Source organism: Notamacropus eugenii, chromosome 1 (assembly GCF_028372415.1).
Source record: "Notamacropus eugenii isolate mMacEug1 chromosome 1, mMacEug1.pri_v2, whole genome shotgun sequence".
Classification (NCBI taxonomy): domain Eukaryota; kingdom Metazoa; phylum Chordata; class Mammalia; order Diprotodontia; family Macropodidae; genus Notamacropus; species Notamacropus eugenii.
In genome coordinates this window covers 145,931,963-145,948,065 of record NC_092872.1, presented here as the reverse complement: position 1 = coordinate 145,948,065, position 16,103 = coordinate 145,931,963, and the positions used below count along the sequence as shown (strand labels likewise).

The 16,103-nt window shown below is 43.3% G+C and overlaps 1 protein-coding gene across 3 annotated transcripts; it reads left to right on the top strand.

Annotated features, from left to right (window-relative positions):
• Window positions 1-600: 600 nt before the first annotated feature.
• Window positions 601-14,402, top strand: LOC140521032 (mucin-16-like). 3 transcript variants are annotated; one of them, XM_072635654.1, is made up of 8 exons: window positions 601-784; window positions 4,900-4,968; window positions 5,942-6,069; window positions 6,188-6,255; window positions 6,690-6,859; window positions 8,780-9,121; window positions 10,772-10,851; window positions 14,052-14,402. In XM_072635654.1, exons 1-7 carry the CDS (start codon window positions 616-618, stop codon window positions 10,840-10,842), a joined length of 1,017 nt encoding a protein of 338 aa, XP_072491755.1. In that variant the 5' UTR covers window positions 601-615; the 3' UTR covers window positions 10,843-10,851; window positions 14,052-14,402. The 3 variants fall into 3 exon arrangements, with proteins under 3 accessions (XP_072491755.1, XP_072491764.1, XP_072491748.1); XM_072635663.1 differs by lacking the exon at window positions 10,772-10,851; XM_072635647.1 differs by lacking the exons at window positions 10,772-10,851; window positions 14,052-14,402 and having other exon boundaries at window positions 8,780-9,979.
• The last annotated feature ends 1,701 nt before the right edge of the window (window positions 14,403-16,103 follow it).

Below are 16,103 nucleotides of genomic sequence, written 5' to 3'. Positions count from 1 at the left end.
GGGGAGAGAGGTATGATAGAACGAGTCAGGAGCAGAGTGTAAGCAGTTTAGTATGTAGGCAAGTCAGAAGACAGCTTCTAAGGTGTTTGGGAGCTCCAGATTTATGATGTCAAGCCCCCTCCTCCTCCTCAATAGTCTACTCCATTCTTTGGGCGTCATCTTTACAAGGCCCATTTGTTCACTCACATTTTCCTTTCCTTGCAGCTGAATCCCTTCTCCTCGGGAAGCACACTAACTTCACTGAGGTGAGACCTGGGAAGCTAAGACTTGGAGGTCTAGGTTTCTGTCCTGGGGCTACACTCACATAAGTAGGGCTCACGGTAGACAATATACATATAAAGTCTCCACAAAGTGACCTTTTCCTGCATTTCCCCATTCCTCAGTTGTTTCATGCCTCTCTGTCTTGGCCATGGAGTGTCAGGAATGGAGATCTTTGTGTCTTCCACAGTGCTTTCTCCAGAACAGTTGTAGGTTTGTAGGTCCTCTCGGGGGCACTATCAACTATTATGCAGACGTCTCTGACGTCCCAGTTTCACTGCCCCAATACACAAGTCTCTGTCACCGCAGTCAGCACCAGTCTTAGGAGATTGTTTCAAAATTTCCTTTCCTAGACCAATGACGTGTAGATCCATGACTAGAGTGGCTGTTGTATGCCACTGCTGGCAAGATCCTACCACACCCTTTCTGATCAGAGAGAAGTTTTCCTGCGAGCTGAACTACCAGACCTATGGCACCACCAGGCTGGGCATGTATATTCTGAAGAATGACATCCTCTACCTAAATGGTGAGCTACCTAACTGAAGCAAGGTTTCGCACCCATGCCTTTTTTCTTTGTTCTAATCCCAACATTACCTTTTTTCTCATTTTCATTATGCTTTGGCCCCTCAGGCAGCCCAAACTTTCTTCTCATTCATCCCTTGTCGATACAATTGCACCAAAGTCATGTTACACATACCTAGTTCCCCAGAGAGTGGGTTCTGGCTTTTCTTCTTTTCAGTCAGTTTCAGTCACCAATCTCTGAGGAAGTAGCTGTTTGGTTCTACAGATTTCTAAACAACTTCAAGGAAGTCATACATAAAAGGAAGCAAATGTATAGATGACACAGAGTTGTTTGGTAGGTAGCTACCATACGGCAAAGAAACAGGATCTAGTAAGGACTCAACTCACTCGACAAACAGGCTGTTACATTTAACAAAATAAATTGAGTGAAGACGAATATAAGATTTTGGAATTAGGTTTCTTTCAATCAATGGATTGAGTTCAGAATGGAGGAGACATGGCTAGACAGCATTTTGTGGGGGTTCTCACATACTTCAAACTCCATAATGAATGACAAGTACAATGACAATGGCACAAGTTAGTTGAAAAGTATCGTGCATATATTTACAGAGACTATTTTCACATGCAGAGCTTTAGAAGTGTTAGTCCTACCATGCTTTGGATGCATCAGAGTACATCTGAATACCGAGTTTAATCTCTCAGTTACAATTGAGGAGGGTGTTGGGCAGGGAGGGGCTCACTGAGGAACAGGGTGAAAATGGAGTGGACTTCCATTCAGGTCAAACCAATTATCTTTTGGATGGTTGTCTATTGAGTGTCATTGATTTTGCTGAGCTCATAAATTCAAATAGCGTTTGAACTTAAGCAGCTTGCATGTATCCAGAAAGAGCAAAACATGAAATATATTTACAGCAAATACACGACCTCTCTTTCTAGTGGGGTACATCAAGAAAACGGTTCGAGGAGACAGGGTTTCAGGTGAACCAGTGAGAGGATGAGGGGTTCCTAGCAGTGGAAGTGAGGATGGACAGCTTTCCAGGGGTGTGTGAGCACTTATGTAAGGCCAGAAGATGGAATGTCAGGTACGGGTAAAATACAACAGCTAGAATGTATAGTGTATGACTGTGAGACATGTAAATGAAATGGATAGAGATCATTGGGCTTTAACTGGATTTGTTGTTGGCTTAAAATATGAAATAGGGACACTTCTATTTTATTCCATGGGTAATCTTAAAGAAGGGAGTCTGCAAATTTTAGACCAGTGAAGGTTCTTAAGGATGTGAGTGGCATGGCCAGACCGGGGCTTTGGGAACTTGAATTTAACAAGTGTGTGGAAGATGGTTGAAGTTTAGAGGGCAGAATCTGAGAGGCCAGTTTGTGGAGGCTATTGTGCTAGGCCATGCCAGCTAGTGGGGATGAGGACTTGAATGAAGGTAGTGTCTGGGTGAGTTAATGTGTGCGGTGCTGTAGAAATAGAATAGATGTTAATTTTGGAAACTGGAGGCAAGGGAGCAAGGCTGAGGGTGAGTGTTGTGAACCGGGTCACCATGGTGCCATCAGCAGCAATAGGTAGATGATGCTGAGATGTGGGTTTAGAAAGACATCTGAATCACCCTCTGGACAGGTTGTGTTTAAGATGAGTTTGCAACCTTTGTGTGGAAATGTCCAGTCATCGTGTCCCTCAAGAGAAGAATTAAATCATATAACGCTATGAAAGAGAGAGTCTGGAGGAGAAACGGTGTGATCAGCAGTGTCTGTATCATAGAAATTTCCAAAGGAATAAGGACTGCGTAAAAGTCACTGAATTTAGCGATGAAGAGATGATTGGTCAAACTCAGGGAGTTTCAGTTAAATGGTAGGATCAGAAGGCAGATTGCAAGAGGGTGAGAAGTGAGGAGGAGAGGGAGAAGCAGCTTTTTTCTCGATTGACTGTAAAAGGGAGAAGACATGTAGGAATAGGGGAAGGTGAGGACAGGATCAAGTGAAAGGTATTTTTCTCCCCTTAAGGGTGGAAGACATTTGTAGTAAGCAGAAGAGGAATTGGTTTGTCAAATGTTGCCATGCTAATGTTATGGACAGTATGGACAAATGGTGACTAGATGGCATCACAGCTAAGTAGTTGACAACTGGAAGAATGGCTGGACCCAAAGAATAGTCAGTAATTATTCCTGGAAGGAGGTGTGTAGTGAATTGTCCCAGGGATATTTCTTGGTCTCTGTGCTACCTAGGGAAGGAAAACAGCTAGAGAATAGGTAGAAAACACGTTTACTGATTTTACATCTAACCCCAAGGGTTTAAGATAGAACCAATGGATATATTGGATGACAGATTTGGAATTCCAAATCATAGGCTAGAATGGTGGGCTCAGATCAGGTAAGGTGAAATTTAATAGACATAGTAGAATTTTGCGTCTGTACTCTCAAAACCCTTTTATGAGTCCAAGATGGACAAGCGGAGGCTGGAATTTTCTGAACAAATATTGGGACATTTAATGGACTGAAGCTCGACATGGATCAACAGTGTGGTGTGTCAAATAACAAAGTTTAAGGAAAACCTTAGGGTATATGAAAGAGACACAGTATTCAATTGTCTTAAGGGGGTTAAAGGGCTGTCACAGGGAAATGGGCCTGGACTTGTTCTGCTTTGACCCAGAAGGTAGAACGAGCAATACAGTGTCACGTTACAAAGAAGCAAATATCCACTAGAAGTGAAGAAAAATTTCGTATCATGTGGTGGGATGGTCTACTTCAGGAAGGAGAAGGTTTGCCTTCCCTGAGGAATGTCAAATAAATGGTCGATCACCACTTCTTGGGGATGTGGTGGAGGGTATTCCTGGTCAGGTAAGGGTTGGACCAGGCCATGCCTGAGGTGTCACATTTCTGTTCGTCCTTCATCCTGATGTGTTGATTTTCTCCTAGAAGTCAGAAGACTATGGAGAAGAGCCTGGTGACAATCCAAGGCAACCCATGGGAAAGTGTGTTGTTGTCTGTGTCTCTTTAGAGCAGAGGAGAGCAAGTCAAGATCCTTTGTTATGTTTGTCACGGTAGAGAGCTGACAGGTTCCCAGGAGAATTCTCTTGTCCCTTTGTTCAGCGATCACATCCTCCACATACGAAAAGACAGCAAGCTGAGCCACCAGGTCTTCTTTTCTCAATGTAGCCTCTCAAGTGTTCTTTGCCTTCTATTCCCAACTCCTTTGATATTTACATTCATTTTCTGTCCTTTGTTTCCCAGTTTGTCATGAACACCATCCATTTCAATTCATGAAAACTAAATGCCTTGTTTCACAGATATCCGTTGAGTCGCAGGCAATTGTGATTTCAGAAATGTCTTCACAAGGGGAGTTGGTGCTCAGAACCAGAACAGTGAAATTGGCATGACTTTCTCTCAAATCTGTGCCTCTGTAACTCACTTGAGCCTTGTTAGAAAGGACTCCTAGTATTAGAATCAGCTACCTCAATATGGAATGACTTTCCTCTCACTGTAACTCTTTGGGCAGAGGGTGATTATCCTTTCTTTTCCCGGGGTTCTTTGGGAAGTCCTGTTTCGATGCCATCTAGGAGGCTTCCAAGGCTGAAATTCTATGTGGAAAAGTAGGATATCTCCCTCCTACTGGATCTTTCGGATAAGAGACATTGAATCAGACTCTGGGATTCTCATGTCCTCTCTCTAAGATTCCATGGTGAAAAGGTTGCCCTCACAGGACAATCCGGGTTATGGACATAATGTTCCATATGAAGCTCAGAAGGAAAAATGTTCCTGGAGCAGGAATTACGTGTTGAGAATCTTCCTTGAGAGCTTCATTCTATTTCTGCCAGAGACATTACCAGCAGTGAAAATAACCTTAGCCCCTGAAAGCCGTTCTGTGGTTACTTAAACACCAGTCAAATGAGTTTGATGACAGTCATGTATTTACTTTGTCATTTCCTGCATAGAGAACCCAGAGATGGTGCCCAGTGTGGAATCATTCCTTCATCTCCTACTATATGCCAAGGAATGTACTATGTCCTCGGAATGCAAAGAATGACATAAAAATACTCAGTCCCTGCCCTTAAGGTGTTAGCCAACTTAACTTTCTCCCACTTTATGTCCTCATTTTAATAAGACTCTTCTTTTGCAGCTTCTGGGGTAGCCACTATAGCAACCTTCCCATATTCCGTGGGATCAACAGGACCTGAAGCCTACACAGGTAGAATTGTTAGGACTTTAGCGTTCTGGAAAGGGCTCAGTAGGCTTTTCAAAGTTCTGGAAAGAAGGAGAAAAGGAAGGGAACGTAGAGTTTCCAAACAAACCCTACTAACTCTATGATGCAGAGGCTGGGCAAGACAGGAGTGGGGATTTGGCATGACTTCTGAAGTCCCTTGTAAGCAATTCCAGAGAAGATTTAAATATCTGGTAATTTGCCAGAGAGATCCCTGCAGGCACGTGGCACAAATTGTTGCATCTCATGCCAAAGATGAGGAAAAAGAAAGGCCCCTCGAACAGCCCCCCACCTTGTCTGACCAGAGTTAGCATTTGCCCAGAACCTGGTACCTCTTGTGATAATTCAGCTTCATGTTGAACTTCATTCTCTTCGAGATTGTGGGTCCCCACATAGTCATCTGGACATAGCTTGGGAGCTCTTTGAAAGCAGGGCCTTCTTTTGCTTCTGTTGGTATGTCTAGCACTTATTACAATGCATTGTATATGGCAAATGATGAATAAGTGCTTTCCTGATCAATCTTGACCAAATCAAGCAGAACCCTTTCCCCATCCAACGAACTTCTCTTGGTTCTCTAGTTTCTCAGTTGTGGTTCTATCAACGGTTTTCTTTCACCTTGATTTAGTTTGAGCTCCTTTGTCAACCACTTTTGCTCCAGGAACATCTTCCAGTCCATTACCATTCCTTAGCACCAGCCTTACCACTTACCAAAGTGCTAGCATCTCGGGATCCTTTGGTGGACTGTCTTTACGGATTTTGTCATTAGATTAGGACTTGAAGAAAAGCTGAATAAAGCGGAACTGGGAGAGTGAGAAATCGTACCTACCCAGAGATATCAGTGCAGCCAGGTTAATGGGTTTCCCTTGCAGAAAGGAATAGAATAGGAACTGGGTGACCTTGGGCATGCTAGTAGAGTGGATAATGCTCACACACAGATGTTCCTCTCTGACTCATATTTCAGTTAGTGGCACGTCCAGCATGGAATCTCTTGTTGCAAACTTTACCGTTACGAACTTCATCTGCTCAGAAGATATGGGGCAGCCCAGTTCTGACACATTCAACTCTGCTGAGAATGTCATGCAACACATGGTTAGTCTTCTCCATATCCGACCCCATCCGCCAACTACACAGCTGATTTCCCCATTCCTTGACTGGGATCCATCTTCTCTTACCCCAAGTTTACTTGACTCTTTCCTTGCTTTGCCAGATTGGCCTCTTGTTTAGGGAAACTACCATTGGGCCCTATTTCCCTGAATGCAAGGTGACTTCTTTGAGGTAAGAATTGTAACACTTTCCGCACACCCTTGAGGATAAACCTCTAATGGACTGCTATATGTAAAAGATAGTCAACTCGATTATACACTTACCTTTAGTCTCATTTTCTCTATGTTCAAATTCCCAAACAACTTTATCCCAGTGCCTCTAATCCCAGAAAGTGCAGGAAATAAAAGTGCGTTCATTCATAAGTACTGATTTGTAAGAAACAGTCTAATGTCAAGAATGTCTTCTCCAGTTGCGGTCCTACGGCTTCTCACCACTGCTACCCAGACAGGTAATGCTAGCTCACGGACCATTCCAAGGCCACTGTCAGCCTTTCTCAGGTCACTTCTGGCATATATTTAAGCCCCTCTCTACCCAGAATCCCAACACATTTCTCAGCACCAATTTCACAGATGTTCATATCACCTCCCATTGTTGTTTTTATCTAGAGCTATGATGAATGGATTTGCAACCAGAGTGGATTTCCTGTGTACCCATCGCGTTGTCCCTGTCAAGCCTGTCGTGGACAGTGAAGTGTACTGGGAGATGAGCAGGGAAACACATGGCATTACCATTCTGTGCCTCTTCACCCTGGCCAAGGACAGTCATTACCTTGATGGTGAGCTACCTAACTGAGCCATCATCTTGGCCACTGTCCCGACCAGTCTTCTGATATAACCTCAGTATTATTTTCTCTTCATTTTAAGCCTTATTCTTTTATCCCTTATTCCACCCCTGCCCAGAATCCTTTATTCCAATGTCCCATTTTTTCATCCAGGTCCAAAAGATAGAACCTACGTATAACTGAGTTGCTAGACTGCCCACTACTTGGTGCCATCTCTGGTGTTATCTGTGGTAGCTGGAGATAATTGTTGTTCTGTCCATTTTTTGGTCTTTGCAAATGCAAACTTTGAAGTAATTCTTTGGTTGGAGACTAGAGGTCAGCAAGGAGAAGGATGGATGAGGTGAAGTAAGGAAGGATAAGTATCTAAGAGTAGGATGGAATCAGGAGGACAAAAGGTTTCCACCTACGACAATGATGGCTCTGTTCCAATCAAGTGAAATTTAATAAGAATTGACATGTACTGAAGTGGAAGAAAGTGGATTTGAAGGAAGAGGGCCTGGGTTCTACTCCTAACTTTCTAATTCCTCTCAGTTTGACAGCTGACTAACAAATTACCCTAGATGAGCCTCAGCTGTGTCTTCTGTAAATTATAATGTTGGCCCAGATGTGGTCTTGGCCAGGTCTCAATATGTGATTCTGATTCAAACGGCTCTTTAGTGCTTTTGAAATCCAATCCACTTCTATATTAATGAAACAGAAGTATATAGTTTTGGGGAGACAGAACTCTATAACAAGTCATTGGAAAGTGACCTTGGAGATTATCTTGAGAGTAAGCTTAATAAGAGCCATCAAAGTGACAGGGCATGCATGCCAAAAACCCCAACAGAAACACACTGGTGTGCTAATATGTCTCTTGGTCTTCCTTGAGGGTGGAAATTCCCTCCCGGGAGGCAAAGTGCTAGCTGTCCAAAACCTATCATTTTAAGGACTTTCCTGAGCCTGAGACGTTAAGTGATTTGACAGGATCAGAGCATTCATTCAGTTTTAAGGGATGGGTTCTGATTTCAGAACTTCTGAATTCTGAATAGCCATTTCAAACCAGTTTGCCATATGATTTCTTGTCACAATTCTGTCTGCATTTAGCTGACTACAAGGAATCGTAGTTGAATCTACAACAACAGAAGTGTAGTAGCTTGAAAGGAGGGAGGTGACAGTTCTATCTTCCTCTGCCTTTACAAGTTGAAGCTAGTTCATTTTGAGGAGCCCCAGGATGGCGAGGCATCATGAAAGTATGGGGTAAAGGCAGAGAGGCAGTGCAGTAGCTAGTGTCCTGATCCTAGAGCCAGGGAAAACCGAGTTCCAGTCTTGCCTGACAAGCTCACTGGCTGTGTGACATAGGGACGTCACTTAAGGGAACAGCTTTCATGCTCCATTTGCTCGTCTGAAAAATGGGGATAATCATAGTAATACCAATCTCAAAATTCGACAGTGAGGAGAAATGGGACCACATTTCTAAAGTACTGTGAAAACCTTAAATCATCTTGCAGAGATATACTACTGATGATGATGGCGACAGCTAGAAAGAACTGTTCATGTTTAGCCAGGAGACATCATGATCACATTCTTTGATTTTTCAGGAGCCTATCATGAGCAAGAGGTTTTCATTCTGCTGAATCCCATAAGGCAGAATTAGGAGCAATGAATGATTGCTGAGGCCAGAGAAGAAAATGGGGGGTCCGGTACAAGTCGACATTTGCTCCCACAGGAAATCACATAAAGATACAACCCTGTTTTGTCTCTCACCCTTCCTGGCTGGGTCTCAGACAAAAGCGTGAGTTAGGCAGTGCAAGGGAGGATTCTCTCTTTCTCCAGGATGCAAATCCCTTGGTTCCTCAGGGGTGATAAACTAAGGCCTTACTTCAGCTGAGTCTCTAAGTAACTCTCTTGCTTGACTGTCCATCCTTTGTTTTCCAGGTTACAAGGAAGAAAGCATGGTCCAATCTACTGAGGTTTTGTGGAGTCCTCTCATGCTACCTCCCTGGGCTACAGGGAAGAAGACCTCCTCAATTCACCCCAGGGCTGTGGCCTTGGAAGGAGAAGGCCACAGTGCGATGAGCAATTGGGTCCCCATCTGTGCCAGGCCCTTGACTGAATGTGCTCTTCATCAGATGCCCTTCATGAGGGTCAACTGGAACTGCAGCTTCTCCTCCAACCTGGGTTCGAACTCCATTGGACAAGGTTTTCTGGACGGGACCAGGAAGACCACAGGCCACTGCCCCAGGGGCCTATTCAAGCTGGATAACCTCCACATGACAAGTAGGGAAAATAGAATCGAGTCAGGGTGGGGAAACTGCAGTGGGAAGAGGAGATGGGAAGGGGCCTTGAGGCAGAAGGAAAGCTTAGGAGGCTTGGAATCCAGCAATTGGGGGTGAAATTAAGACTGATGATTCTGAAACACTGCAGAGCAAGGAAGTTCCCTACAACAGAACGCATAACAGGTTAACAACAGGAAGGTTCTTAGGACCTACAATGTCAGGACTTGGAAAGCCTTTAGAATTGAGATTGTCAGAGTTTTGGGTGCAGCACACAGAAGCCAAGATGTCGGTGCTGGGAGGGCCCTTAGAAGCCAGGATGTCGGACATTGGAGAGCAGTATTAACATACAGAATGGAGAAGGTTTGATCTGGGAAGGGCCTCAGAGCTTCCAACCCTATAAATTTGAGATTGAGCAAAGTCAGATCCAGGGAACAGACTTGAATTTGCCCAAAGTCACTGAAAGTTAGTGTCAGAGGTGAGAAAAAACAATTCCAATGCCAGACCATCCCTACACTCCCCCAAACCCAAGCAAGGAGCTGACAGGGGTCTCTTTTCAGGGCAGAAACTTATGACCTTTGCAAATGCCTTCTGAGAGCCCCAGTCATGAGGGCCTCCCTGAGGACAAAGGGAGTCCTCCAAAGAGCCACAAGACACACAAACCTTGTTGCCATTTACCCCTTCAGGCTGCTCCTCCCATCTTTTCCTCTGTGGATCTTCAAACCTCTTTCACTTAGAAAACATTTATTAGCATCTCAAATGAGATATTATTTCTGAAGTAATTATTATGTAACATGTACTTAAGTGAATGCTTGTTCCTTTTTAAAAAAAAAAAATTAATGAATATTTTGTTGGATGGTAAGTTCCCAATTGTCTCCCTTCTTCCCCACCACCGCGTAGAGAAAGCCACAGACAGATGGATAGAAATATACAAACTATGCCATGCATTCTTCGTTCATTCTTTCCTCTAGCCCCTCCTCCTCCCTCCACACTCTGCTCTTCCTTTCACTCCCATCCCTTCCACTCCCTTCCTCTCTTCTGCAGAGGTTCATGCATGGCATTTCATAGACACGGAGAACTCCTTTTAGGGAACTCATGTTTCCAGTGCACACCCATACATACTTTTATCTTAATATCTTCGAGAGTGACATTGAGAGGCAAAGTGATTTGCCCAGGGTCAAGGAGACAACATGTGCCCGAAGCCACTGGACTTGTAGTTATATCTTCCTGTCTCCGAATTCAGCTATCTACCCTCTTCTCCACATTTCCTCTCAAGGGCATAATGGAGGAGATAAGATTCGAGACTGGACCTGTGATTTCCTGTGTGAACGCAGCACTTGGAGGAAAAGCTTCCTTCAACAGAACAGATTTTAAATTCACTTGAGACTTAGGAGAGTTGGAGAGTTGGCTGTGGATAAGACAGACTTGCATTAGCAATGCAATAGATCTGAGTGTGACAGACAACTCTGTGAGAACCTAGTGGATTGACTTTTCGTGGCTCTTGGACTTGAAGAGAAAGTGATATTGGAGCTGGGCTTCCACATCTTGTGTGCCTGTTACATGTGGGGGCTAATCCTGTTGGGAACGCTCCACACACTGTGCTGTCCTCACATCCCTGTGATGGCCCCTTAGCATCATCTCTGTTTCTCCCCAGACATGCCCTACTGGACCATCAGCTTTTTCGGCCTGGCACTACTCCTGGTGCTCCTGGTTAACCTTATATGATACTTCACAGTAAGAGAAACTGGGGAACCCCTAAGAGCCTGTTAGTACTGTGTGCATGTGTGTGTGTGTGTGTGTGTGTGTGAAAGTGAGAGAGAGAGAGAGAGTAAGGGAGGGAGGGAGGGAGAGAGGGAGGGAGGGAGGGAGGGAGAGAGGGAGAGAGACTTTGTGGTTGCACAGTGGAAAGACGATTGTGGTATCTGGAGCCAAAAGACCTGTGTTCAAATCCTCATCAAGTATGTCACCATCATCAAGCGCCCCCCCCCCCCATGGGTAAGACTCAATCTTACAACCCAAAATCACTTGGTCACTTCTCTTCTTTTCCGAATTGTTGGATTGTTTTTGAATTCTTTTAATTGGCATATTTTTCATTATGAGGGAAGGTGAACACAGGAAAAGACTTTCAGGTTTTAGAACTTCTAAAAAGTTTTTAATTCGATGGTGAGGAAAGAGAAATATGAACAAGGGTGAGTACTGTGGCTCAGTTTGGACGATCTTATTGAGAGCCAAGAGGCAGTCCCTATTATTCCAGTTTTGTTGTTGTTGTTTTTTTTTTTACCAAGGAGAATTCTCTTTGTAGTAAAATCGCTGTTTAAGAAGGTGATACCTGAGTTAAAAAAAGGCACCTAACTGAGATGAGTTCCAGGGCACCAAGCACAGTGGATACTGAGAGAAATGAGGCAGATGCCATTGGAGAAGCCAGAATCAGCCATTTGGGGAAAATGGTGTGGCATGGAAGAGGATCAAAGGAGGGCGAATGTCCTCATCTTCAAAAAAGGGAAGAGAAAAAAATCTGCACATGGAGAATAAGGAGCTTGATTTCTGTTACTGAAAAGTTAAACATTAGGTTATGAAAGGTTTGGGTAGCAAAGTGATAGAAAAACAGGTCGTAGGCCTGGTGCTAGCGTTCCCAATGTCACCCCCCCCCAGCTCATTTCATCTCCCATGTTCTCCATGTGTTTAGATTGCTCAGTATGGCAAATGCTGCGGTTATCATTTAACAAGATTTTTGAAAATGATATGACCGAGTTTTCCGTGCAGTCTTTTCCAAAATAAGAGTGATGTGGGCTAGCAAGTAAAAGGATCTGGTGGATGTAGAATGAGAGGAAGGATCAGTCCCAAACCGTAGTCGGTCCTTCACCTTTCAGTATCAGCATGAAAATTGGTTTCTGGCAGAGCACCATAAGGATCTGGATGTGACCTGGATCTAAAGTTTTTCTAAGTGACGTCAGTGAAGGCTAAGACTGAATGCTTTACAAAAAGAGCTAACCATTTTAGTAGTCAGGATTACAAAAGATCTAAAAGGCAACAAGTATTAGGTCGATTCTCGTAGGAAGAAACTGGTGTCTCTTTGATTGTGTATTACACAAGCTTCAATAAATATAACTATGTCGGTCACATTAATTTAGAAATAGTGAAGAAGAGGATTGCACAGGAAACCGAGAATCTCTTACATATAGTTTTGGTCATTTCAAAGTAGATACTTAATTTATACGAACCCCATAGAATTATTTGTCTATGTCCCCTTTCTGAACTTGGTTCTGTTCTTGCTGGATATTTTAAAATGTGATTTTTAAACTCTTTCTTCCATCAGGCTATTATGGGTACCCATCCATCTCAAGTAATCATCTCCTTCCCTCTTTTCCTCCCCAAGAAATGAAATCTGCCACCCTTCTAAGAGACAAATAAAATTGGGGGTTGGGATGCAAACATGTGTCATCTCTAAAGATAGTTTGCTTCTGCTCTTGTACTCTCTACCAACAGGATGTTGGCCTGGTTCACTAATCGTCTTCTGGAGAAGTGAAGACCTCAGAATACTTTTCCTTTACATCATTTTTGCCATTGAATATGAGTGTGCTTTACTCCATCTGCTCATTTGTTTCCCTAAATTTTTCTTAATGACTTTTATAATTCCATACTATTCATTTACGTTCACATACCACAATTTTTCAGCCATCTTCTCATTGCTGGACATGCTGTCGGCCTTCAGTTCTTTGCCTTAGCAAAAAGTGCTGCCATATTTTTGCATATTTCAATCTGTGGAGTATGAAATAATTGACTGAGAATGAAATAATCAAAGATCAAAAATCAGCTTCACTACTAACCTCTAGGGGAAGGTATGATGAGAGAGTGATGTAGTTGAAAGAATCTGGGCTTTTAGGGCTCTCCAGCTCCAGTTGAGTCAGTAGTGTAATATGGCATCCAAGAGAGTTAGAGCGGTCTTTGCTGCAGTAAGAAAATAATGTGGCCAGGCCTAGGAGGGCAATAGCGCACATGCCAGGGCTAAGGTGAAGCTCATTGGTAAGTTGGAATGTTCAGTGACAATGACCAAGTTTCTTCAGGCCTGGCCACCTGATCTGGAGGAGGACAAGGGCCGGATGAGCCCGGTAAAAAGGATATTTGCAGGAATTATGTCTGTTTTCAAGTCTTTGAAAGGCAGTCACAAGAAAAGGATCTAAACTCCATGTAGCAGAATCCCAAACAAAGGAATTAGCAAAGTCATCACACTTCAAGCTGGAAGAGATGGAGAGTTCTCCATCCCAGCAGAGATTTGGGCAGAAGCTAGCTGACAGGCCCTGAGGGAATGCAGAGTTAGGCCTATTACTTGCTGTTCAAGGGTGTGTTGGCCTGTGTGTATGCTGAGGTCTTCAGAACTCAGAGCTTCTTGGTGGTTTCCCAGAGATGATTTGTGATTGGTGTATTGTTTGTCGGCTGTCTGTTGACAGATCACCTTTGATCCCTTAGGGGGTGAGTGTTTCCTTTGAATATTTGTATCATTTAAAAATGTTATATTCCATTAGATTGCACTTCCTGAGAGTATTTTGTCTCTGCAGTTTTTCTTTGAGTTCCGGTTATTTGTGACGTGTAAGGGTGTAGGGGTGTGAAGTGTGAGGTTTTTATGTTCTACCATATCATCTTCTCAACACATGAAAAATCTTGATGTATCATCTCAATTTCATCTCACTTTCTTTCAAAATGGTTAACCTTTTGACCTTGCAGAAACTTATGTTGATATATCCTCTTAAGGTTGGGAAGCCAAGTTTCTTTTTATCCACATTCCGTTGTTCATGAGAGGTTTTGGTTTGCCTTGAAGGCAATATTTTAATGTACATGTATAATTTGTAGAAACTTACGATACCTCTTTCTGCTCCTCCTGGATTGCATTCTTTTGATACAGTATTTATTCCTTTGACCTCTTTCTTCTCTTAAAGCCAAGTAATGGCTAGGATTCCGCAACAAATGAAAGAACACAGGATCACAACGTAGGAATCGATGGCTTCGTGGACGCCTAGATGGAAAGTCACTTAAAGGACACTCAGTTACCTGCCTTTGTGTTCCCTCTAGGGGTCACAAACACTCCAGCATTAACCCAAAGGAAGAGAACCAGCCTGTCCACACCTATTCAGTATTGGAAGAATGACTCTGGGCCTTTATAAACTTTATTATCCTGAAAAGAAGAAAACATTTGTACTGGATATTTTAATTTATTTTAAAATACATACGTCCTGTAGTTGGATGAGTATAACTAGTAAAAATAAAACCATGTAATTGTTACAAAATAACCTCATGTCTTTTTCAATTTACTTCGATTGTCCTTTTTTGTTCTTCTGTCTCCTTGCCATATTTATGTCTGCTCTTAGAGAATTTTGTATATAGATTATTTAGAGAAGCAGAGCAGTGTAGGTCTGGCTTTTCGAAAAATGATTTTTTTTTTGTCTGTATATTTGCAACACAAATGTGACTCTGTGAAATGTTTTGAGCCTTTTTCCAACACCATTCTGGCTTAGCTTTTTTACAAAGTGGACAGTGCTTCTCCTTCTTTAGGAGCAACCACCCTCACCCAGGCTCAAGCACCAAAAGTTCCCAAGTGAAGCATGGGGGACCTGTCACCAGAGGGTCCATAAAGTCCTGAGGTCCCCTCCGAATCAGAGAAAAAAGAAGCCAATTGGCAGGATGAGGGTGATGCATAGGAGGGAGGAAGAGAAAGGAAAGGGAGAGCTGGGCAAAGCATGGCGAGGGGTCGTATAGGGCGCTATAGCTTGGCTAGTTTCCAGTTTGGGTTACTGGATTCTTCTGCCCTTGGCAGGCTGTTCAGAGATGAGATAAGAAGGATCTCCACTGCCACCTTTGGCTGTAACAGTCTGAGGTTTAGACCTCAAATTGACATCAGGTCAGTCTTACCCAGCCACATGAAACCATTGTATCCAAGGAGAGAAACACGGTCCCTGCAGACTGCACTCATAAGCATGTTAGGTCGACTTGCCAAAACAAACTTTGGCATTTTAGTCTCTGTCCTGCTCAGGAATCATTGTTTCTGATGCAGATGAAGGGGAATGTATTAAGACACTAGCATCAGTGCAGAATTCTGGCTGTCTTCTTTGATCTAGGTCCTCTTGAACCCTAGAATAACATATTAACAAAGCGGCCAGCCCGAATAAGCCACACTTCACCTCCTCACACCATTCTACCCAAACTCAACATCATGAGAAAGCTCGATCAGGAGGGTAGCGGCCTGGGAAATTTGTGATTTGTTATGGTTAATTTCCAAAAAAAATCCCTTAGAAAAACAGTTGCAGTAGTTAGTGGGAGATTTTTGTATTGGTTTGTGTGGGAATTTCGTTTTCTAAGAACATCGACGATATCATTGAAATGATGACATGTTTTACACTTGGCTTTGTTTTGAGTCAGCTGTGCAAGCTCACCAACATCACTTTGTCTTCCAGAGCCATCTGTGTCCCTTTCATTCTGATCTCTCCTTTGACTCTGTCCCTCCTCAAAGCTGTTTGCTTCTGATCACCCCTCCCTAGTCTTCCCTGTCTTCTATCATGTTCCCCCCTCTTAGGCCCTTAAACTATGGAGCTCCTGGAGAACAAGGACAGTTTGTGTCTCTTTCTTTGCATTCGCAGTGCTTAGCACAGTGCCAGGCACATAATGAGATATTAATAATTGTTTGTTGAATCATTTGTGGCTCTAAAAGCCAACCCCTCCTCCTTCCTGTTCTCTCTTTGGATTCTGTGACATCACCTCTTGTTTACCTCCTACCAATCTGACACCTCCCTCTCCAAGGCCTTAACTGGCTTCCTAGTCCACAGTCTTCTCCCTAAGTGTGGGTGAGTATTCCCTAACGTTCCAACTTATTCCCCTTCCACTACACGTATACAACTTTTATCAAATTGTTTGCCTACTCACTGAGGCTGGGGAAGGAAGGGAGAGAAGAAGGGAGAGTTTGGGGATTTGAAATAAAAAAGAATCTTAAAATTGTT